The sequence below is a fragment of the Brachypodium distachyon genome, chromosome 3, assembly GCF_000005505.3.
Source record: "Brachypodium distachyon strain Bd21 chromosome 3, Brachypodium_distachyon_v3.0, whole genome shotgun sequence".
Taxonomy (NCBI): Eukaryota; Viridiplantae; Streptophyta; class Magnoliopsida; order Poales; family Poaceae; genus Brachypodium; species Brachypodium distachyon.
Window position 1 is genome coordinate 10,722,669 of NC_016133.3, and position 25,532 is coordinate 10,748,200.

General features: G+C 42.8%; 1 protein-coding gene, 1 long non-coding RNA gene and 1 other non-coding gene across 5 annotated transcripts; 1 reads left to right on the forward strand and 2 right to left on the reverse strand.

Moving 5' to 3' along the window:
* The first annotated feature begins 3,622 nt into the window (after positions 1-3,622).
* LOC104583513 lies at positions 3,623-5,546 on the forward strand. The gene is made up of 2 exons (XR_002964810.1): positions 3,623-3,994; positions 4,482-5,546. It is a non-coding gene; the product is annotated as an uncharacterized LOC104583513 (long non-coding RNA).
* A 262-nt stretch (positions 5,547-5,808) lies between these two features.
* On the reverse strand, positions 5,809-24,603 carry LOC100835861 (eukaryotic peptide chain release factor GTP-binding subunit ERF3A). Of its 3 annotated transcripts, none has more exons than XM_003573159.4 (17): positions 24,273-24,603; positions 23,044-23,094; positions 22,489-22,572; positions 16,248-16,359; positions 14,910-14,955; positions 14,711-14,782; positions 10,980-11,042; positions 10,749-10,903; positions 10,566-10,630; positions 9,222-9,372; positions 8,894-8,999; positions 8,662-8,797; positions 8,163-8,227; positions 7,505-7,690; positions 7,357-7,429; positions 6,360-6,443; positions 5,809-6,077 (listed from the first exon to the last, which is right to left on the reverse strand). In XM_003573159.4, exons 1-16 carry the CDS (start codon positions 24,466-24,468, stop codon positions 6,376-6,378), a joined length of 1,629 nt encoding a protein of 542 aa, XP_003573207.1. In that variant the 5' UTR covers positions 24,469-24,603; the 3' UTR covers positions 5,809-6,077; positions 6,360-6,375. The 3 variants fall into 3 exon arrangements, with proteins under 3 accessions (XP_003573207.1, XP_014756602.1, XP_010234193.1); XM_014901116.2 differs by having other exon boundaries at positions 6,327-6,443; XM_010235891.3 differs by having other exon boundaries at positions 5,809-6,443.
* Positions 6,836-6,963, reverse strand: MIR9486B (microRNA MIR9486b). The gene has a single exon (NR_127092.1). It is a non-coding gene; the product is annotated as a microRNA MIR9486b (primary transcript).
* Positions 24,604-25,532: the final 929 nt, after the last annotated feature.

The window sequence follows — 25,532 nt, forward strand, 5'->3', positions numbered from 1 at the left end:
ATCTCCAGGAACTCCAGCAAGAAGAGGTGAACGGGCACGCACAAGCCGGCGTGAAACCAAGCCGAGAACGCCACGATGCATCCCGGACGCCGTCGCTGGTCGAGCCTAAACTCCTCGCTATCAGGCAAGATACTGTCCCCCTTGAGGAAGTATCCCGCCTTCTCCAGCTGGGCGCGATCCTTAGGGCTCATCGAAGAACGGAGAAGGTGGTCATGTGCCCAACCTCCGCCATCCATCAACGCCGTTAGGACCGGGGGAGGACCGCCATGTGGGCAGAAGGAGACCTTCTTCTTCCGCGACGATCGGTTCGCCACTAGCTGTGCCGCGGACCACTTGGAAGGCCCCCTCAATGACTCACCGGTCGGACGCACGATGTCGGGTCTCGCCATCTCACCTACAAGAAGAAAAGATCCGCCAAAGGTTAGCGGAAATGCGCAAAAATCTCTAAAGGGATCAACAAGAAAAAAAAAGAGAGAGGAGCCAAGCTCCTTGGGCCGAAGCCCTCGGCCTGCGCAAAACACGGGAGGCCGAAGCCCCTCGGCTGCCGGCCCGTCAACGCGCACCCGTAAAAAGAGAAGGGAGCCAAGGCTCCATGGGCCGCCAGCCCAACTCCTCTTCGGCCCACCTACGCTCCTCGGCTCATCTACACACAGTCGTAAAAAGGAGGAAGACTTCCATCCTTTCCCGCCGGGTGTTCGACGGAATGCCTTCACGCCCGTGCCGCGCCGTGCCACCCTCGCGCCCGCGCCACGCCGTGCCGTCCCCGTAACCATGCTGCACCGTGCCTGCGCCCGCGCCCGCGCTGTGCCCCGTTCGTGCTGCGCCACGACCGTGACCGTGCCGTGCTCGCGCCTGCCCCAACTCGCCTCGGCCGCGCCCGCGCCGCGCTCTGCCCACGCCACGCCCGCCGTGCTTGCAAACCCGAGATGCACCTAAGGTGTTCGACCATGTGCCTGCAAGGCTCGCCGACGACCAAAGAACATCGAAGCTTATGCCACGGAGCTCCCCTCACCTTCACAAGAGCAGGAAGGACGCGACCGACGACGAGGATCTCCCGGGAGAACTTGGAGGCACGACCGGCACCTCGCTCCAAGCGGCCTCAGGTGTGCACCACGTCCCCACGAAGACTCGATGATGCATGAGAAGCTTCCGCGGCAGTACCTCAACAACCAACACGATCTCCGTCGTTGTTAAGGAGTGGCTAATGCCCCTGCGAGGCTCCTACAATACAACAACCTCTCGAAGAAATGTCGGGCGCCGCCAAACTCGTCTTCGACGCCGGACAAATCAAACAAGCATGGTTTAGGCCTCTCCAATGCCCAAGGGCGCCATTTTATAGGCCGCCGGAGCTCCTAGGCGTCCGGGTCGGACCATTGGTGGGGCGACACCACGCTGTCCTATGCCCTGTCCAAAGCAAGAGACAAGGGGCCAAAGGAGGGAAGAAAAGGAGGGAGGGGGGCTCCCCTGGCCGCCCCGACCAAGCGACCAGCACCGGCGTCCAGGACAAGGAAAAGGTGGTCGGCCTTGGCCACCTTTCTCCTCCCCGTACGAAGGAAGAAGAAGGGTCCCTGACCCTTGGATCTAGGGTGCCCTTTTAATCAGAGCCGCCCGATCTCCCCACTTAAGCCGCGAACCGGTACCGGGCCGGCCGGGTCACGGCCCAAAAATGGCTCGACAAACAACCAGAAATAAAAAAAAGAGGGAAACGGCGCGCCCGAAGGCGCCCCAAGTTTCGGCCCAGGCAGCCGGCTTGGTTTGAAGAAATTGCAGAAAAGCCCAGGATTTTGGGAAATTTGCCAATAAGACCTCGGAAATTTCGGGGAAGCCCGCAGGGCCCCTGATTTTTGCAAAATAGTCCTTCGGGACACTGGATTTCTTGCAGAGAGGCCCCTAGGGTCCCGGCTTTTTTGCTAAAATACCCCCCGAAACCCGATTTCTCGCAAAGAAAATCACCGAAGGCTTGGAATTTCCACGGACACCTCCAAGGCTCCTATTCTTCGCAGGGAAACTACCAAGTACCTCTACCTCTCATGAGAAAGTCTACAAAGGGACTCACCGAAGACATCATCATAAATATGGGAACAAGAGAAGGACACAAGAAGCCTCCAGCTTAAGGGGGCTACTGTTGTAGTAAAATAAAACCCTTATATGGCCGGGCCGTAAATCCTACGTGGCGACGACTAGGTCAACATTTCACTACACGGGTCAAGATGCCAACATGGCGTGGTCAAGACAAGTCAACAAGTCAAGCCTCTCATGCCATGGTCAAAGGGTGGAATGAGTTTGAGTAGGGAGCAAGAAAGGTGTAGGGATGAGGCTTTTGGACCATGAATCAACCCCTACTTTTCTCACTTGGTGCACACAAAACTTATAGACCAAGGAGCTATTTTTACCACTTTGCCCCCACTTTTTTCTCTCCCTCAAGGGTAGCCATTCACTCTCAACTTGAATAAACTCAAGGGGAGAAGGCTAGAGTGCTCCCTCTAAGGTTCGTTCTCGAGCACCGCTTTCGACAAAAAGTCGACCGGCCTCGAGAAAACCTTCTAGGGGACTCTAGTTTCGAGGCTCCGCGCTAACCTTGGTTAGTACGGGCTCGAAAGAGAAAGGGTTGGGTTAGAATTCCGAGGGATCCTAACCTCCATACATTCGGTTCATGTAGAAGAAGGCCCCTACGAATCTCTCGCTAAAGGTGTCTACGAAAGATCCGCTCGGTCCAAGCACTTGGCTAACAACCCCCTCGAAGCCTTTTCTAACATAGGACTATGTCGCACCCGCAGGATCGACTGAACCTATTAAAAAAATATCGACGTGTCAACTTGTCCAAATATACGGCGACCTTCGTTATAAGACCGGCATACACACTCTATTTTCATACAAACACTTGTGCCATCGAACATTGGCACCTCTTACTCTAATTGTTATCAACAACAACGACAATGTTAACGGAAATGTGGCCAGATTGAAGTTGTAATGGAAGGGACGGAGATGTTTTGAGATTTGACCGGTCCAGCTAGACCTTGGACTTGGACCTTGTAAAATAATGATACGAAGGGCCAGCTTTCGTCCAGGAAACGATGTGCAGGACATGTGGGCCTACACATTAAATTGGACCTGCACCTGGACCAAGCGGCGGAAAGGCTCCTGTCCTATACTAAAAGAATCCAAGCAAGGAGGACCGAACCATGAGTTTGTGGACGGTATGGGTACCATGACCCCTGGGACGCGGGATCTGAAATGAATTTTCGGCAGCAGGACGTGCTATTATCCTTGCTCTCACGCATAAGATACATCTCCTAAGGTCAGACTTATTCGAGCTCTCAGCGCTCCACGCATGCGCAACTGCGTTTTCGTTTTGATTTGGGTGGGTTTTCTGCCGTGCTTTCCGGTGTCGTGGGCGGATTGCCGTGTGAGCTGGTACTGCATGCAAGCGGACGCGTGTTCCCTGCGTTGTTACTGCATGCATGCAGAAGCGTGTTGCATGCGTCCTGCGTTGTCCGCGTGGATTTCTCCAGAGCAGTTTCGCTGGTGTTTCTCAGTCGGTGTGTGTACTTTTCTGGTGCTTTCTTCAGGCTGTATATAGAGGCCTGTGGTGCGCTGTTTTGTTTCGCCGGCTATTCTATCGGCGGCGATGTTCGGGTGCCTTCTCACGTCGCCTATACAATATTAGCGTCGGTGTTGCGCGCTCTCCGAATCTGCTTTCTTGCTGCAGCGTTTTCTGGCGTCGGAGGTGTCTGTTTTTTCGGTGTAGGCGACCGACGGTGCTTCGCCGCCGAGTTCAACCGAGGTGGCCGCGAGTTCCGGCCGCACCACCTTTGTCGTCGACGTGGCAGCACCTTCCGGCTTCCGCCGTCCCCCAAGAGAATCTCGTGCCTGCCGGCGGCGGCGCACCGCGGTCTCGCAACGAAGCTGCGACCGCACCCGACACGGCGGATGCCAATGACGTCCTACATCAGCGCTTGCCGGCCCAGTTCTGCCACATCACATGGTACACCAGGTAAACGCCGACGACCTCGACCTCATGTCCTCCGGTCCTCCCCTCCCAGGCTTCCGCCTCCGCTGTCGCAACAACGGCCGAGGCAGCGCACAGCATCAGGCGGGGGATCATGCCAGGGGTCTGATACCAGCATATTTTCGTTTGGGAGATAGGGCCTTTTGCTGCTTTGGCCGCCGTGCTGGTTTTGCTTTCTCACATCGATGCGTTGAGCTTTGCAGTAGGACCAACCAGGTTTGAGCTTGCCAGGGTAGTAGTAACTACATGTATGGTTTGGTTTTTGTAGAGAGCATACATAAATAATATGCATAGGGCACATAAATACCAAGTTGTTCTAAAAAGTTCAAAAGTCATAAAAGTTCAAAAGTCATGGTAGATTTTTCCACGGATATTCAGTATCTGGAGTCGAGTAAATTAGTTAGGTAAAGATAAACATTTATAAAGTTCACGTGAGAATTTTACACTAATGACGTACTCCGATCTTGGCCAGGTAAAATGGCCACAATGGTCAAGAGAGGACAATTTTAACATGGACGGATTGGCATGAATTAATACAGTTGGTTTCTTATCCGATATGTTTGCTTGGGCTACCATTTACACTAACTAAAGTGGAAAATGTAGATCTTAGTTTTTTTTAAGGGAAAAATGTCGATCTTAGTTGAAGGCATACGAGCTTGAGCGTATGGTATGTCATTACCTAGCACAAGACTATGAATGCGGCATGTCAGAATCTAGAGACTTGCCTTGTGCAGCATCCTTCCTGTCCTACTAATATGGCAACTGTTTGATTAAAACATTGTTTGAACAGCTCTCCAAGCCACCGACAACGACAACATGGATGTGTCTTTTCTATGATTGTAGTACCTATTTCTTGTTACTAATTGTTCTTGAGGAAGAAATTTGTAGTATGTCTCCGGACTGGATCACACAGTACCAGCCATAACTCATTTTTACTGAGCAGATAACTTGTGTGACCATTATTGTATGAACATGTTCAAAATGTACCAGTTCCGTTTAAAGCGAGTAAGACCAATTAGCCAATTTGTTCAGATTGATGTGGAATTCTGTTCAACTGGAGACTCTTTGGAACACCAGCTCCTTATTACTTCAGCTTACCTGGTGAATTTCCCCCAATTTTTAGCTTCGGTAACTATGAGCCAGGAATGTCGTGAATTTTGAGGCCAAACCTTTGTAGGCCGCGCCAAGTTCTTCACTTGGTGATCTTGCATCATCTTTCATCACCAAGTTCTTCACTTGGTGATCCTCAAGTTGAAGTTCAGTGCCAAGTTCTTCACTTGGTGATCCTCGAGTTGAAGTTCATGTATTTTGTCTTGACTACTTCCAGATATTGTGTTTTGAAATTCTTTCGAAGGGCCTCTCGACACATTTTGTTGGAAGAACGTGCATTCATGTATGAACAATGAATTCATATGGTTGTTTTGTATTACAGTGTAATCTTGGTCAACATGACAAGTTCACTGAGAGTACGTGTTGGTACCAACTCGTATGCTTTTTATGTGAACAGTAATAATTAATGATCGTCTTTTCATCTGAACTAAGGTGGAATATTTATAATTAATATTCAAAGAATCTTATGTTTGAAATCTGAATTGTTAGAACAAATATGCATTAATTTTGAGCTGTGTTAAAAAAGACATCATCGGCACAATTATAATATATATGTCGGCGTTTTGGCTTGCGTGCATGTTGGCCGAGAAAGAGAAAAGAATTGTCGACTAATAACCGTTTCAGTATTTATTGACGGCGCGGCGAAGCGCGCCTACCCAGCTAGTACAGCACCTAGTACTAGGAAGATATCGCACCATCGGGAATTACATTTCCTTATAAACCAAAAGTCACCGCGATACAATCCACACTGTAGACATCTCAGAGAATAATGAAAATTTGTATAAATGGTAGCAAAGTGAGTAAACTTTTAATGTATTAGTTACGGGGCTTGTGTACATTGATTACGGTTTCACACCCTCGAACACTTGGCAACAATCAAGCTTGTTCATTACTCATTACGCCTGGGGTGGAAAAATGAAGCTCCATAACAATTGCAACGAAACTTGCTGACCACCCCCTGGCACCAAATACATCAGAGTAAATATATAAAGATATAATGTCTAAACTACAAAAGCAACGCGTACTTTGGATGGTGATATTTTACAATCCGAACCAGGTTTGTCTGAGATGAGCTCACATTTGTGCACAAATTTCAGGTATATAAAACAGATTGCAGCCTTTAAGAGGAAGAGTACGTGGGTGACACGTGCAATTTTCCAAAAAGATAATTCATCTCCAAGCTACAAGAAAGCAGAACATAGGAGACCTGAGCCACAAAAAGTAGTATTCTTGTACCCACCCTCTGGAAAATTGGTTTAAGCTTTAAATGTTGAGATCCCGGTCGGTGGAACAGCCACAACTTTTCCTACAGCAATTGTTTTGCCTGCAACAATTCAACATGTGATGTAAGGTGCTTGGCAGAGTCTGAGAAACATAAACAAGGTGAACTTTCAAAAAAAAGAGAAATATAAACAAGTCGTTGTGGAAAGATAAGCTTAGAGAGAACAGTTAGGACAGCTTTTGACAAGGTAAAGCAGACAAGAAAAGAAACAAAACATTTGCTAATTGCTTGCACATTTTGAATTTCCATATTAGCGAGTTAACCTATAGTTGACAATTCCTTTATGCTTATAAATTTGTGGAAGACTAGGAGCTGTCTGTGCTTCTATTATCTTAAAGCCATGTACTTTATGACAACGTATCAGGTGAAAACCTCTATTCAGTGTAAACATGAAAACTTTTAAACCAAGCCAATTAGATCTTAAATAAAAGTCTTAGATGAAAACTGGAACCTCTAATCACTTAAAAGTATTTTACGAAAAACCCGCCTGAGGTAGGATTCTTTAGGTTTTTATTTCCTAAGATACATTTAAGTGGCCAGAGGTTCCACTTTTTATCTCATCCTTTTACTTAAGATCTAATGTTATGATTGAAAGTTTCAAGTTTGCACCGAATAGTGGTTTTCACCCAATAAGTTCCCGAACTTTATTATCAGATGCAATTAGATAATATTTTGATGGAGTGTTACCAGACAACACTGTTATTGATTACATAACACGTGCTTGTTTCAGGTTGGTTTTGAAATTTAACATTGTAATACAGTGTCCTGCGACATTACCAAAAGTTTTCTGTATTGAAAAAGCTTAGACAGGCTAGCACCCTAATGGGAGGAAACACCGGATATTTCCTCTTTATTACATGTACATTGCATGATATGATGTTGTAAAAATTCAGAATTTAGTACAAGATGAAACAAGGAACTTTTATTTATTCAAATTAACTAAATAATTGTGTACCTTCTGTCCGGAGTGTAAATCTTCCAAGCTGTGGAGAGTCAGAGAAGTTCTCAATACAAATCAAGTTACTGACCTGATTTAGAATCAAGACGATTAGCAAAATATAATAAGCTCACATTTTGACACGAGGGTGGTTTTACGGGATAACCTGAATGCGGCAAACAACGACAGCTCCGTTCTTCACAAAAAGAGGTTTCTTCTTTGGCTTTCTCTTCTTTGGGTCACTTTCTTTCTTCTTCTTCAGGTCAATTTCCTCTATGAGCTCTACAATCTCACACTCCTCGACCACAGAATGGATATGCAACACGGCCTTGTAGCCAGCAGTGAAGATTGCCTGTCACATCAAGATGATAGTATAAAATTGTGGAGCGAGATGTGAAAGAAATGTTATCCAATTGAGTTATGTTACTCGTCGAACCCTTCACCCTTGCAACAGTTTTTCTAGTTGATTACAAATGCCTGCTATGATCAAATTTCATACTGGAATTGGTGTAAACAAACTATTCCCTCAGATCCAAATTAATTTGGTCAGATTTGGTCAGAATCTAAAGTTTCAGTGTGTAGGTTCGCTCATTTTGAAAAATAGCTGCGACAATTTATTTGGATCGGAGGGAGTATAAAAAAGAAGAACAAAATCTTCCAAGATTCTCACTTCCTTCCAAATCAGAAAAGTACAGTCAAAATACTGGAACCAGCAAGCAACACAGATACTAAACATGTGGTACTAGTATGGCAACTATCAAACATGAGTTATCATGTATATTGTAATTTTATGTTAACTAGTATGATGTGCAAGTAGCACTTACATTGTCAAGCAACTCCAATATCTGCAGTTGAGCATTAAACTCAGATACAGCACCAACAGGATTTCCTGCAAGAACAAATATTTGTAAACATACAATATCCCCAAGTCAGTGTACTAAAATAGATCCACTGCTCAAGGGGGAAAAAAAAAAGGGAAATTTCATGAATATGTCCAAGCTGCTAAAAGAACCTAGTCATGACTAACTAAATTATTTAATAGAATAGACAGCATGGCATGGCCCAACCAGTACAACCAGTACAAATAGCAGAGTTCAGACAAACAGAGAATGCAAAAAAGAAGTTCCTACGCTAAATATGATTGTACCATAGACATTCCATTGGAATTTTCAATACCAAATCATGTTCCATGCAAAAAAAGTGTGGTAACAGCTAGTATGAGTTATCAAACTACAAAAATACAGAGAACATATTTCATCCAAGGGAAGCACTAAAGATTATCTTGCTAATCTGCTTGGAAGCTCAGGACAAATATACACCTACCGATATTTGACAGAACAAAACCAGCAGCAATGTCCTCCTCTTCAATTCCTGATAATTTGACACGGACATTCTCACCAGGTGAAGCGCTTCTAACTTTGTCTTCATCACAGTATACACTAATGACTTTCACATTGGCCTTTAGTAAAACAAAAAATGAACCAAGATAAGATTCCCCTTCCCATGAACATATAATGGGCACTTGTCATTGCAATAAATCATCCAAAACTGGTACCTTATTTGGCATAATCACCAAATTATCACCCTCAGATATAGTCCCAGACTCTATTTTTCCCATTACCACAGTGCCCATATCTTTATATTTATCCATGATTGGCAATCTGCATATAAGTATGTATGCCTTGATGGATCAACATTACTCAAGATAATTATCAAGCAAAAAATCTTATGTGCGTACAAAGACAATAAGCCATATTGTTAAGAAAGATGACATCAATAGATTATGGAAAAGTTTCATGCAATCAGGTGTCGCATGCAACAAACAAATAGATTTGCCTCGAAAATTTAGTTTGTACTTGATAAATTAAGTAAGAGTCTTCTACCTTACTGGACCTTTGGGATCTCGCAGAGGAACTTCGATGCAGTCCATTAGTTCAAAAAGACAAGGACCATTCCACCAGCTACAAATACTTTTATCCAATCGTGTCTTCATATTAGATCCCAGAAGACCAGAGATTGGTAAGAATTGAACATCTGACAAAAAATGTCAATTAAATAGTAGGTGACATATTTGATGCACATCATGTCAATTTTTGTAAAACCACAATTACATGTGGATCATGGATTGAGTTCCCCTGTTTAACTAATACGGTTCGTTTTTTTGCATCTACCCATTTCAACCCCGAAAAAATAATGCCTATCCAAATCAAATACTAAAATGATTATTATGAGCTGTGTCTAGCTTACATTCTAATGATTGCACGAGAACTGGAAAATCATATAAATGAAATCATATCCTGAGATTATGTGGAAGTTTGGGTTTTGAACAATTCCCAGCACTTTCGCAATACTGACAAGGCAATAATTAATGCATAAACCTAAACCAGAAGTCACCAAATAAATGGAAATAACAAAGGAAAACTATGTCTAAGTTTTAGACTTAGGCCAGTTTCGCATGTTTGGCAAGCATTGCAATGAAAGAACTATATTAGTGACATATCACCTAGAGATAGAATATTTCTACGTGAAAAAGATTTGCTTAGTCAAGAATTAGGAAATAAGAAAGGAATAAGATTTAGGAATAAGACTTTTAGCAAGGTAGAGATAGAGTTTGTGTCTTGTGGGAAAAGTCGGGTCCTCCTATATAAAGGACTAGCATGTAACCATTTCAATCCAACAATAAAATAAACAAATGTTCTCTAAGATTCAGAGCAGCTCTTCCCCAACAAGGAGGAGCGTCATTGGTAGCTGAGGGCACACCAAGAACTTTTGATACATATATGTATTGGGCATAAAAATTCATTAAACAAGCAACCAAATGGACCACTACAGATATCCATGCGACATTATGATCTCTATAGAATGTTAAAAATTGGAATGAGGAAGAACAACAAGGCTGATGAACAAACAATCCAAGCCTGCATTCAGTGCATACAGCAAGGTAGCTATGCATGCAGGATCCCACTTATGTCTACAGATAAAACAAATTAGACTACCAACTGGTTGCTATGGAGAATAAATTATATTACAAAAAGAACCACCGGTGATGTCAACCTCAGCCTAGGTGGTAGGTGCTACACCTTTTATATATTAGAGGCATTTGTGAGTAATTTTATCCCAACTTTGCTGGCCAACAGGACCAACATGTCATCTGTTTGCAAGGATCTAACAGCTCAAATCAGGAGGGAAGGAGGATTCGAATGGACCACCACCACAGATTGGCATACCTTTCTTGACATTGTACCCAGATGATTTAAGGAAAGGAGTCATTTTGCCTTCTATTTCGTCATATCTGGAAATAGAAGTGGGTCAATGATTTTAATTACAATCCACACCTAGATAAATCTTCTGTTCATAATTTTTTATATAAGTATTAATACTTTATAGACTATTTATACCAATAGAAATACCTTTCTTTAGACCAGCCAACGGTAGGATCATCCATCTTATTTATGACCACAATCAACTTAGAAACACCTAAAGTTTTTGCCAGCAGCACATGTTCACGAGTCTGCCCTCCTCTTTCATACCCAGTTTCAAATTCACCTTTGCGAGCAGATATCACCTGATGAGAAAACGACACTTACCTCCAGCTCAATCATAATAGTAAAGAAGACTCGATATGATGTCATCGTGCTTACCAAAACACCAATGTCAGCTTGAGATGCACCACTTATCATGTTCGGAACGTAACTTTTATGGCCCTGCAATCTCAGCAATAAATTGAATGTAATAAATACACAAAGCAACAAATAACCAATAAAATATTTCAACGCAAAAATAGAGATAGCTTATCACAGCATGAGAGTATGCATTGCGTGGTTGACTTGTTACCATGGGTCCAGGGTCACCTCATACAGGCTCTAAAGCCATTATCCCCCATGCCGTGAACCTAGTTCATGACAATTGGCTTGTTTAGGAGTAAGAGTAATGAAGAAAGACATGTGGCTGTCAAGTACATATGCAAATCCTTGTATGACAATGCCATTCAATTAAATGTGTTAAACTCACGGAGTTCTCAGGAGATTGTTGAAGCAATTGGGCAATATGGACATGGGTTGAACCCACCTAGCTATCATGAAGTAAGAGGTCCATACCTCAAAGAATTAGTCAATGATGTACCTGACTTGGAGAAACCACCTAGCTATCATGAGGTAAGAGGTCCATACCTCAAAGAAGTTGACAATGATGTATCTGACTTGAGGATGAAGCATGGACAAGCTTGGAATAGATATGGATGCACACATATGTCGGATGCATGGTCGGATAGGAAGCAAAGGTACTTGATCAACTTTCTTGTCAATAGTCAGGAGGGAACTTTGTTCCTGGGTTCCTTTAATGTATCTAGTGAGGCACATGATGTGCCTTCTTTGGCGGGCTTAGTTGGACAGAAAATTCAGGAAATAGGAGTGGAAAATGTTGTTCAAATCTGCACCGACAATGGAGCCAACTACAAGGCAGTGGGAAGATTGTTAATGGATAAGTATCCTAAGCTAGTTGTGCAGCCCATTGTTTCCACCTAATGCCTGAGGACATTGCCAAGTTGGACAAATGGGATTGTCAAAGGGAAGCATGTGAGTGTGACAAACTTCATCTATAGGCATTTGAGGCTTCCTGGTAAGATGAGAGAATACATAGGTGGGAATGATTTGGTGAGAACAGCAGCTACTCGGTTTGCAAACACTTTCTATACTTTGCAAAATTTGCATAAATACAACGAAGGTTTGAGGAAACTATTCATTAGACTTTTGGACAAAGAACAAGTTAGCAAGAACTGAAACTGGAAAGCATGTGTATGAGATTGTGATGTCAATGACCTTCCGTTCCTTGCACTAAAACAGCGACAAGCATTTAGGAACGGAGGGAGTAGTTGTGTTGAGGCTTGTTGATGGTGATGAGAATCAAGCAATGCCACAGCTTGTAACTGGACATAGAAGAAGAAACTCAATGAAAGCTTCTCAAGAAAGCGAATGATGTTGCAGAAGTTGATGCAGATTTATAAGAAACGTTGGGATGATCATTTGATGCAAAAGTCACATAGGGCTGTCTTGTTCTTGGACCCTCGCCGGTTCTTTGACATGGTGGAAAAGGATAGTGACTATGCACAAACCTTGAGGATGACATCAAGTGGTGACGAAAATGATGGATGGTGATGAGGACATGATAGCAGCTATTGATGTGCTAGCTGATGACTATTAACAAGTTCGTGGTGATAACTTCAACACAAAAATAGCTATCAATGGAAGGAAAACAAAGTGTCCTCATGAATTTTTTTCTCTACCATTTTCAGCTTGGAAGTTCCATATTTGTACAAGAACTAACATATGGCTGCTCCCTTCTTTCGTTAGTTGATTGGTGGAAGTCAAATAGTGGTGGCCAAGCATTGCCACTCACTAAGGTTGCAACGTGTATAGTCAAATAGTGGTGGCCAAGTGAATGATGTTGCAGAAGTTGATGCAGATTTATAAGAAATGTTGGGACGATCAATTGATGCAAAAGTCACATGGGGCTGTCTTGTTCTTGGACCCTCGCCGGTTCTTTGACATAGTGGAAAAGGATATTGACTATGCACAAACCTTGAGGATGACATCAAGTGGTGACGAAAATGATGGATGGTGATGAGGACATGATAGCAGCTATTGATGTGCTAGCTGATTACTATTAACAAGTTCGTGGTGATAGCTTCAACACCAAAATAGCTATCAATGGAAGGAAAACAAAGTGTCCTCGTGAGTTTCTTTCTCTACCATTTTCAGCTTGGAAGTTACATATTTGTACAACTAACATATGGTGGCTCCCTTCTTTCGTTAGTTCATTGGTGGAAGTCAAATAGTGGTGGCCAAGCATTGCCACTCACTGAGGTTGCAACATGTATAGTCGGTCTAAGTGCATCATCCTCCGGTTGTGATTGCAATTGGAGCACCTTTGAGAGGGTATGTGGACAAGTCTCTATGGGCTGTTTTTAATTTCAGAATTGTAGGAATTAGCAAGTGGTTCAATTATGGGCAGTTGTTTTCTGTTCATTTTAGACACATACCAACAAGAGCAACAGATTGGAACATGCAAGATTGGATGACCTTGCCTATGTATATATACCAAGATTAGTGCCAGAATTGCATGGCTTCACCATGAAGGTAACAAAGTTAACCCTCTCTTCCTAGAAGAGTGCCAATGGGACAATGAGAGGGTTGACAAGGACACCGAAGTGGTTCAGCGAGTGCATCTGGAGGATGATCTCACATGGGACCAAGTTGATGCTGCTACCACTTCATCAACCTTGGTTCTTGGTTGCAATCAACCTAGGGAGGTCATGGGGCTCAACGTGATGGGATTTTCTACACTAGACGTACACCAGAAATTGTAAATGAAGATCCCTACCGTGATCCCTACGTGTGCGATCATGATATCGACGATGATTTCGTCAAAACAAAAAATTCTGTCTAAAAAAAGATATCGACGATGATGTGGTGGACACCGAAGATCCTTCATCTCAGTCTCATGGTGGTGGTGGAGATAATGTGGGTGATGAGGACACCTCTGATGCTTTGGAGTTGGATGACGATGATATATAGGAGTACTTGGTCTTTGGAAATGGAGTAATGGAGATAGTTTGCTGTTCTCTAGATTGAATGGCCTTGTCTGTCGGCTTGAGTGGCCTTGGCTGTTTGAAACTATAGCTTTTGGGAATGGAGACTTGGTTAATTTGTTGTCCGTAGTGCTTCTCCTAATTTGTGTTGAACTTATTCTAATGATAGTTGTTACTTATGTTACTAACTATCCTGAGTTTCTGTCATCTGAGGTATAATTTTCTATTTCCTGTCATATGAGGTATAATTTTATATTTCCTGCCATATTATTTATTATTTATACACCCAACGCCAAGTTGTGGCCATAGCGGGTGACATGTCCACTAAACTCGAGCTCAACTCGAGTACTCGACTCGACTTGATGACAGGAAAACCATGCTTGATACACAAAAGTAGAAGTAAAAGCATGGGATGCAGAAACATAGATAAGAACATTGTTATACATCAGAATGACTAGACTCCATATAGAATTAGTCTGCAGGACAATTTGACATGCACAAAGATAACTAGCAGTTCAACTGTGTGGAATCAATTTCAATTGATGCAAGAAAAAAACTCATCATAGCGGGTTGTCCAAAGGCTAAGTACTTAGATGAAAATCAGTGAGCTGCACATGTTTAATCCAACGTCTCATTACATTACATGGCATGAGACTGCCCATACCCAGGTTCTTTGTTCCATGAAGTAATAGAAGACAAATATTCACAATTTAATAATCTAAGCACAAGTATGAGCCTATCTTACATATATGTAAAGTATCTCAGATGTAAGAGATGAAAACATACCGGTGCATCTAAAATAGTGAACCTTGTAGTTTCAGTCTCAAAATGAGCTCTCCCAACTTCAACAGTCTTCCCCTGAAATTAGATTAAAAAAAGAGGAATGGATTTTTTGCAAAGCTCTTCATGGATTAAACATAATATAGAAACTAGCATCCTTTTGTAAAGAACAAAGGATAGTTATAACAATTGCCCAGGAATATACCTTTGCCCGTTCTTCTTCATTTGTATCCATAATGTAAGCCATGTACCTATGATTTCACAAAACCCGAGAACGTCAGTACCACACAAAAAAATAGGCAAAGAATTTCCATGCCCAAAGAAGCTGGCTGAAACTTTTGAACCATTTAACCACTGAACATTTTTACCAGATAATATTCAACTAAGTACCAAAAGGTTTTATATTGCACGAAGTATATTAACTTAAAGAACGTGCTAAAACAAAGAAATACATTATGGATAACATGGAGTAACTCTGAGGGCAATATTGTTTTATTCAGGTTCTTGGATCTACTCACTCTTACAATGTACATAACATGATCCACGTTTAATATAAATCATGGGTGCACCGTTTTGGCTCCCGGGATGAACAGTAAAATGGAAAAAACTGAAAAGTGTTGCAAATTTCTGAATTGTTTTACACATATAAAATCTTCTGTCCTTTGTGAGCCTGTAAATTCTCATGAAAAAAATAATATTTTTGGACCCAAGACGAAAAATCCAATTCTCTAAAATAGAAACGTTCAAAACAGTAAATTGGCCTTTTTACTCAAAAGACACAAATCTTATCTTCTTTCAATGAAAATCCACACAAATATAAAAGACATGGAGATGTACATTTGTAAATTGATTAGAATTTTTTGTCATTAGGAATGTTTTCTATCACCCGGGAGCAAGTGATCCTGGTCACCACTTTGAATTTCAAAAAAAATGAGCTTAACTTTAACAAGGTGACAAGTCATGCAGCTGAAAGTAGGCACTGTCAAGATGTCCATGCCAGCATGCACGCAAGAGCCCCCAATAAGTAACCATAGAGAAATGTAACATATGTCCTCTAGAAGATATCAAATATTTACTAAGACCTATCCCCAATTTGCAAAACTGAACAGACCCTGAGTTTTTTCTATAAAGTAAAAATGGCAAAATAGGAAGGGTAGCCAACTGATGGATCAACCAAACAGAAACCTATCCAGAGAAATTTTAAGGAGTTGAGTACAACTTAAGCAGTTAGATGAAACTCCGATAGCATGAAAATATCTACATGGGAATTAAAAAAATGGCTTTAACTAGAGGATTAAAACGATTAAGTGTATGAAAACTTGGAAAGTGCCACATAAATAATATCACCTATGATTAAGTGTGTACACAACATTTTGTTACTGTACATAACATTTCATTGCAATAAAAGGAGAAACAACATGTTGCGCTACTTAGCTTGAACTTTTTTTTAGAAAACTAACAAGTAAATCAGAGTAAGTACAGTCAATTAGCATAGAAATCACAATACAAGCACCTATGAGACATCTGCAAAGCAAGCACGTACCAGCTCTCTCGACTTTTGTCCTTCGCTTCCTTTTCATATTTCTGGATTGTCCGATCATCTACTTGACCACTTAAGAACAATATCTGGCCTCCAGCTGTTGACTTGCCAGCATCTGGAACCACATAAAACAAGAGGAAATATGCGAGAAGATCAAGACAATTTATTGTAAAAATCTGTATTGACAGAATGCTTGAAGCAATCATAAAACATCCGCTTACATGCAGCACATGTAGGAGGAGAAAAACGATAAACTGACGGAGAAAAAGATGAAAGAGAAGAACAAGATGACCTTATCAAATGAATGTAGCTATGTCAACTACATGGAGTATAGAAACCATGCAAAAGCTATGCCCTGTTATACTCTTCTGTAGAAACCACAATTCTAGTTCATAGATGATTAAAAATATAAGTGGTCCTCGATCAAAGTCCAAATTTAATCACAACTGAAACTACAGTTGAGGGATAAGGGGGAGTACCCAACATCATAATACAGAGTCACAATGATGCCGAAGATGTTCAAAGACTAGAATGGACACCAACAAATTGAAATGAATATGCATTAAGGTATAGAGTAACACGCAGTGTAGGTCTTTAAGCCTCTAACACTTTCTCTGTTGGGTCAATAAATATTGTAATCTTTGTTGGGTCAATAAATATTGTAATCTTTGTGAATCGTGATTGTAAGATGCCCAAAACTCGCATTATTTATCAACTAAGTCAATGTGTAACGGAAACAAAAGGAGATTTGTTGTTCCCTGACTAGCGATAAATGACATGGCACACTAAATAAGCTGACCTGCTTGCTATGTAAAGTTATTTATGAAACAGACTTTGAAAATCCATTTATTCTGGTTCAAAAATTAAATCCTTGTATATTCCAGCTGAAAAATGTTAAGAGAGAACTCAGGGTACCCACATCTACGCCCAAGGAAGAAATGCAAACAGCTTTTCAGTAAGCCTAGAAAGTTTGGGAAGATATCATATCATAGTTTTCAAGGCCGTAATGCGAGGCGAGGCGCCCCTGACCCCTTTTCAACTTTTAAGCACCTAACTAAAGCGTAAGGCGAGGCGAGGTAACGACTTAAACCTACAATAGCAGCACCTATTGAGTAGATATACATACCTTGAAATTGTCAGTCAAAGGAATCTATAAACTCTATAAAGTTGAAACCCACTAAGTGCACTTAATTTAGCAAGCTGCACATGCAGCCTATCGACGTCAGCATCTTATCTCCTATCTTCGCCACGTCACCTCCTTTCCCGTCCGCGCTCCCCGGCGAAGCGTTCCTGCTACCGTGCCGCCACTCTCCACACAGTCGCACCCGTTCCCGCTTTGCTAGGGCCCAAGGGAAAATTCACAGCCCACCTGCGCGCAGTAGTCGTACCGGCCCTACTGTACCTCCTCGATCCCGATCCTATGGTGTGCGTTGCTTCGCCGGCCCTACTGTACCCCCTCCGTCCTACTGCCCGTCGTCCCCCATCCCCTGTGCTGCTCCCCTGCCCTGCAATCTCCTCGCGCCGCCTTCCCTCACAAGCGACGGTGCGCATCTTAATCATCCTCTGATGCCAGCCCGGTTCCTCTCCCTCCACCACACTAACGCACCTGAAACTGAAGATGAATTCTAGGACAATTGAGTAGCTAACTTGCCCTTTTAAAAGACAGGGCTCAACATTGCATCCTCAATCCACCAGGAGGAATGCCGATGACAAGGAGGCTCGAGGTGGCGAAGCTCTCAGGCGAAGGAGCAGGAAGCTTCGCGGGGTTGCAGTGCAGGGGTCCTCAGGGGCGCAACACCTAGGCGGTAGAGACTGTGAGGGGCGGCACGGGTGGAGGCGGCACATTCCACCGGAGGCAAGGAAGGAGGCGCGCGGGACCGTGCCGAGCAGGAATGGAGAGGGGACAGGGGGGAATCGCACGGAGGCTCACCCAGGTACGCGTTACTGTGCTTGGGCCAGGACGAGGTGGGCGGAGAAGGCCCGTCAGGCTGACGATGAGGAGGCGTAGCGGTCCGGGAAGTGGGTGGACGGGTCCGTCCGGCTGCTGCAGCCCTTCTGCACATACGCACTTCCAAATTTGTGCATCAGGGATCTGGCTTTGTGGTGTTTTGGAATCAAATTTCCAGTTCGCCACTTCGCATTGATAGGGTGAGATTTACTTTGCTATTTATGTGATTTTATTTATGTCTGGGCATCTACTAAGATGAATAAGTTCGCAATGGTCAAGGATCCTTCACCATGCTAATTTGTTTTCATCAACTGATTACTTACTCAGTTCTGTGCAGATAGATGAATTGCTAATATCCTTGCCTGTACATGAAAACTTATGTCATCATGTCTCTTTGTGCTCGCAGGAACTGGCAATATGGAGTTGCCTGTACATGAAAACATATGCCACAGTATCATGCCTCTTTTGTGCTCACATGAACTGGCAATATGGAGTTAGAGCTTACAACTGTGCGTTGTTTCTTCTGCCTCCTCTTGCCCTAAAGGGATTGTGATCCAGGTATGATGATCTGAAGACTTATTAATTACTGACGCCATGATGGGCTGATGGCATATTACTCATGAAGAAATGCTTAAGGGCATAAGCTAATAAAAAGGAAATTTCCATGGGAATACACTACTCCTTTGTATCAGGGTAGCTCAGAAAGTAACACATGCATACTGAATCATACTTCATGGACCGAAGTCTGTGAACACATCATGCAACAAAGAGATTGTATTCCAATCTAAATTATCTGAAGTTCGATCATTTGGTTAATGGCAAGTTTACTGATCATCATAATTCATGTACTGAAGTTGGATCATTTAGTCAATGTGAAGAAAATCTAGAGGGTGTCTAAAATATATCTATTCAGTCTTCTGTTGTTCCACCACTTAAAATTGCTGACAATTATTTGTTGGTTAATGCTAATTAAAGATCACAGAATTGACATATTTTTCTATATTTCTTTTTATCTGATTTTTTTAGTTTTTAAAAATATACCATGACCTAAGCTAATTGATGTATTCATCTCCAACAGTTTCCGCGGCAACGCGCGGGGAATTATCTAGTTTATACTAAGCACTTGTACACCTATAGGCTATTGCCCCATGGGCTAGAGTTTGCTGATCAGTCCCGTCAATCGGTTTACTAATTCTTGGCTAGTTGGCTTGTAATCATAGGGACATCATCCACTAATAGGTACTCCCTCCGATCCTAGATTCTTGTCGTGGATTTAGTTCAAATTTGCACCAAATCCACGACAAGGATTTAGGATTGGAGGGAGTAGAATCTTAACTGAAGGAAAAAAGGAATCATTGATATGTAGCATCTTGACTGAAGGATAGGAATCAAAGGCACCGCATCATATATTATTCTATCTGGATGGATGAAAGAGCAGGGGAGGGCATGGGAAGAAGGGAGATGAGGGGGGGGAGCTAGCGCCCTGCTTCCCCTTCGCCAGAGAGAAGCCCAGCCCGGAGGAGGAAGCTAGCACCCTGAGACCCCTTCGCCCAAGGACAAAGTTGTGGCTGCGGCCTGCGTATCTGAGTCCATCCCGCTTCTTCCAATTTTCCCACCCGCTTCCAATTTCTCTTCCAAATGTCCCGCACAGGAGGATGCTGCACATGCGTATGGCGTCCAATTTGCCCAGGGTGACACCCTACGAGGCCTAATCGACACCCTGGAGGCCTAAAAGTTATTGCGGATGCCTCACATGCCCTTCCAAGGCGAGATTGACGCCTCACTGCCTGAGGGCACTCTGACGCTTAGGTGACGCTTTAGAGACACCTTAGAAACAATATATCATATGCTGCTCACTGTGAACAACGATGACCCTAGCAGCAGGTGCAGCAGCAACCCATGCATGCGGGACAAGCATGGAGTAGGAAGCCTAAAGTTGCATGTGATTGACACGTATTGGTGAGTAAGGAAAATACACAAAAAGGAGCACATGGAGTTCTAGGATATATAAGCTTAGTAGACATCTACGTAAGTTACGTGTTCAGCAGTAGTTTGGTCAGTGAGATGGTCAGGAATTAGAGTTTTTGTTCTTGACAGTCAGGAATTAGAGTTAAGAAAGAATAAGGAAGTGAAGTCAGAATTTATGTAGTTGATTCATGTCAGATTCATGGACTCATGGTGTTACTTATGAGCAACAACATAGGTTGTTTTAACGTTGAGCACAAGAATTAAGGCAGGTGGAATGACATCTCATGGCCTTTAATCGTTCCCACAATCGTGTTTTCTCTTAAACGCAATTAGCACTCTTGAAATCACACAATCTATCTACTTATAGATGCAACTAATGAAGGGCACAACAAGAACAAAAGAACCGACAACTTCTACAACGACTTACATTTTGAGGAGCTGCAAAGGCTAAAACGACTTATGTTTGTTAGCAATACATATAGATTGTGCTGTTCCCCACTGTTATAATGGAAGGAGTAAGAGATATACAAAGGCTAAAATGACTTATATGAGTTACTCAGAACATGATCCGCATCCACTATATGAAGATGCCATTTAAAATCACAACAAATCCCACTAGCTCTCACCAAAATCCATGCCCATCCCTCTCCTCTTGAAGCTAGTTTCCGTCACTATTACGGTCCCCTCTACAGTTTTCTATAAAAAAACTAGTTTTCACCAAGCCTAGCTACGCTGTTGTAAACCAAGCATGCCACATCAAATGCGCTGGCAATCATAGCTTTGTTGCCGACATGACATTGAGAAGTATGCTTCATGTATTGGTTCATCAGGTTCTCTATCCTATGAGTCAGATTCAATCCAATGACGGAAAATGTATGTCAGATCTTCGATAGAGTCGTGAAGACAATTCAAACATGTCAAGAGAGATCAAGGATTGTGGTTTTTATCTAATAGAAGGATCAAGTCTTGCCAAAAATGGTAAGGAACATGATGTGGCACAAACTTTTGGGAAGTTGAAAGGTCGTTGTATCAACAAAAGTTGTCGCCATCTTCGTATGATCATGACTACTGCACGCAAAGAATGCCTTGAAGCTTTGAAGAAAGATTCCTCGCTAAACTAGAGGCCATGAAGAAGATGGCGATGCAGTGTGAAGAACACAGCAAATCTAACAAAACCAGAATGATGTTACACAGACCCAACAACTATCATCATGGAGGAACCGTTTTCCAAACTACCAACCCAAGCCAGTGCCATCCATGATGTGCCACATGAAGATTCGACATGTCGACAGTGCACCATGCTATGGGCTGCCATCATCACCGACAAATGCTGATGGAGACTGATCTCTCGCAAGGTGAGACACCTGTATCTAACCATATTGACATCATATTGCTGCCATGGACTGCGGTCATGGCCACCACTCCACAGCTCGACGACAAGCTGCTTGCCTGAGTAATGTCTTGGACAATGACCGTAGAAGCAAGTCCGGCAGTAGAAAAGGCGTGTGTCAGCAGGATATGCATGGAGCAGAAGTCCAATGTTGCTCATGGTGGTCACATATTGGTAAGCAACGAAAATGCACACAAGGAGTCATGTAAGGAGATGTTGTCATGTACAAGGGGAGTCATAGGTTATAAGTTTAGTAGATATTTGTGTAAGTTACATGTTCAACTGCTAAGCCATGGAGTTTGTCTGAATTGTGGTCGAGGGGAAATAAGGAAGAAAAAGAAGTCAAGTCAGAATTTAGAATGTTTATTTGTACTGGAAGGGGGTATGTTTATAATTTACTCTAGATAAGGTTTAGGGTGTGTTTGAATTGAGCCCACAATTGCACTACAAAAATTTGGCAAGCCAAATAATTGGTTGTACAGTTTTGGTTGCCCTTGAGTTGGCCAACTTTGGCCAAAAAATTGAACTAGAGTTGACTAAAGAAAATTGGCTCGCCAAATAGTTGGCCACCATCCAAACAACTACTAAATTTTGGTCCATGACCAAAAATTTGGCATGGCACATCTTGGAACCAAACGAAACACACCCTTAGCATCCAATATACAAGGATGGCCTGAGACGCTATTGCTCTCAGGCAAGAAATCTCTTTCATATGCCACCTCTGAACCCTTCTTGTTCTCTTCTCAAACTCTACATCTATCCCTCTCATCTAGAAACACTAGTTTTGTTCAAGCCATGCCATCTGGCCTCTATCTGGCAGATGGACTGCTGGGAATCAATGTTCACAACAATGCTACCCAAACACGGAGCCCTCAGCCAATGACCTCTTTACAAATCCTGCCAGATGAAAGGAAGCAAAAAGTTAAAAGAGGACTTACCGACATGGCCAATGAACACTACATTCAAGTGTCGTTTCCTATTTCGCTCCTCTGCCTCTATTTGAACCCTATTGTGTGGGGCATCTGAAACAATAAAATATCATCTTAGACAAGGAAAAGAAGCACTTAAAGATACCGTAACAATATTCATCGAACAGCAGTCACGTAGCACAATTGAAGTCAACAAACAACCGTCATGGCTAACACTGATGCCCTAGGACCAATGAAAAGGGTAAGGTGTTCCAACTGAACTAAACAACATTTCATAAGTTCTCCCAAAAAAAGTGAACATCATTATTATTGAAGTTTTTCAATTCTCCGCCTTCTCTCAAATGAAGTGTTTGGCTGCATGCCATAAATTGAAAACGCTGGTGTGTTGTCTGAATAGATTCTAAAATTAGGGCAAAGACTGCATGCACATTACACAACCACCATGAATTTTTGGAGAAAAAAAACAGCAGTAAGAAGCCAAGAACTAAAAGTAGCAAACACAAATTATGTTTCTTCTGAAAAATATAGGTAGCTCAAAATCAAAATCATAGCTTCTGTACATACCACTTGGCTGCAACTCCAGTGACTGAAGAGTTGATTCAATTCCATTGGCATCTGAGTACATTGTGAGTTAAGGTTAGAAGATTATGAACAACTGCACAAGGATAGTTTAGACAGAGGATATTCACAATCTGAAATAGCATAACAGCATAATATCATACAAGGATTTGTTCGATGAAAAACGGTGGACAGAAATCACTGTAACATCCCAATAACCAAAATGATCAATGACTCGAAACTGGCCCCTATAGTGTGGTCCACCGAAAATGGAAGTCAATGAACACCTAGCAAGTCAATCTTTCCATCAATGACATTTTTATCTGAATATAATTGGAAACAGGACACATGAAATCGAGTTACACAGCAGGACACTAGACATACCAGCAAAAAAGCGCTATGTTTTTTTGAGTTCCGGAAACTGGACTGCACAATTATTAATGAAAATTTCCAGCACACAAATCAAACAGTGTCTACAGGAAATGTAGATCTTTAACCAGAAAGAACAGAAGAAAACTCAGACTGGTGACTATTTCACGAAAACCACTTTTCTCCAGAAATTTAACACACAGGATATTTAGCTATACATGTGAAAGAAACAGAATTCAATTAACAGAGTCTGCTAATAAGTTCAGTTACGAACATGTTATTTCATATCTCTCTCACAGATAAGTTCAATTTTAAAATTATACAGAGACATAGAACAGACTGTCTCTTACATCTCAGTACATTTTGAGAATCTTAGAAATATCAATGTTTGATTTTTCACCTATTCGAATTCCAGAAAAGACTGTCTTTTACATCTCAGTAATGTAAGAGATAGTTTTAATGAAGCCAGTAGGCAAATTTAAGTGCTAACTATAGGGAATCAGCACCCTTATTTGTCGTTTGAATCTCGACGCACAAGAAACCCACGTTTGTACACATTAAGATCTAGCAATTTCATTCTACCATTCGAACAATGAAAGTAGAATGAGGACGATATTGGTTATTAATAGACTCGAGTACTACAAGAATACTCGACCATCACAAGCCACCGAAACGTACATTACGCCTCCCAACTCCAATAACAGAAAGCAACCTACGTGCTTGGAGAAACACATCCGCAATCCATATCGCCACATAATTGAGGACAGGAGCGCCGTAGATCCACAACGAGCAAGCCCAGATCCAACTGAAGGATCTAGCAACCACAGAAAGGGGCAATAGAAAACCGGGATAGAGTTGCGAGATACCTTCGGAGGGAGGAGCTGGTGGGGCCTCCTCTCGGGCTTCGTCTTCGGTGACCGCGGCCGCAGCCCCAGCTCCCGCCGGGGGATGGGCGTGGGACTCCGCTGGCGAATCCTCAAAGTCATCGCGCGCAGCCCAGTCGTCCGCGGCGGTGACCATATCGGAGGAGATCGGCGAGGCCATCTCTGCGTCGTGTTCCATCTCTCGCGAGCACGAGTAGGCGGTTGATTTTTATTTTCCTTCTCGCCTGTGATATGTATTGGCCTGTTCTGTTCTTCCCTTTTGGGTTAGGGTTTTTGCGGGGGGGTTACGGCACCTGCGGATGGGAGAAGCCAACGCGCGTCGAGGGGTGCCGTGCGCGTTTTTTCGCTCTCTCTCTCTCCCTTATTTTTATTTAGCCGTATGCGGGCTGGACTTCGGCAGCTATTAGAGTCTAATTGGGCTCTTCAATGGGCTCGGCGCAGCAGCTGACTAGTCGAATCCCCCGATCAAAGTACGTGCTGACTAGTCGAATCCCCCAATGGGCTCTTCAATGAGCCAATACTCAAGTAAAAAAAAAAAGCAACGCTGAATACTAGAACTAGAACCTGAAGAAACCATACTACTCACTCTGTCCAACAAAAAATGTCTCAAATTTGTCAAAATTTGGATGTATATAGACATGACTTACTATATAGATGCATTCAAATTTGGTCAAACTTGAGACATCCTTTGTTGGACGGAAGGAGTACTGTAATACTAAAAAGGTTGAAGAATGATTTGGGGGAGGAGGTGGAGGGTGAGGAGGGCTTGCAGGCCCTCATATCTAATTATTTCTTTGACTTGTTTACCCCCTGGCCAGGATTGGATAATGCACATGATGTAGATTATATTGATCCGAAGGTGACCGATGAGATGAACACTATCCTCATGGCGCCATTTATCGAGGAGGAGGTGCGGACAGCCCTTAATGGGATGGGGGATCTTAAAGCCCCCGGTCCAGATGGGATGCCCGCTCTCTTTTATAAGAGATTTGGGGTAAGGTGGGTGATACCATTGTTCACGAAGTTTTACACGTGTTGCAAGGAGGCGGTATTCTGGAGGGATGGAATGAAACTGTGGTTGTACTCATCCCAAAGGCGGTATTGCCAATTCATTGCTGTTGAGTGAAAGATCAAGTACGTCACAGAGGGGGTGAATATGACCAGTTTTAATTCTTTCTTCAAAATATGAACACTGAAGACTGAAGACAGTCACAGTACTTCAACAACGGAGATTACACTTAC

Excerpts from the sequence above, each read along its gene's own strand:
- LOC100835861 (XM_003573159.4), bottom strand. The coding sequence starts at position 24,468 with ATGGAACACGACGCAGAGATGGCCTCGCCGATCTCCTCCGATATGGTC. Across the intron at positions 7,691-8,162 it reads TATTGGAGTTGCTTGACAAT|GCAATCTTCACTGCTGGCTA; the intron begins GTAAGTGCTACT and ends TTGATGTGACAG. Across the intron at positions 7,430-7,504 it reads TCGTTGTTTGCCGCATTCAG|GTCAGTAACTTGATTTGTAT; the intron begins GTTATCCCGTAA and ends ATTCTAAATCAG.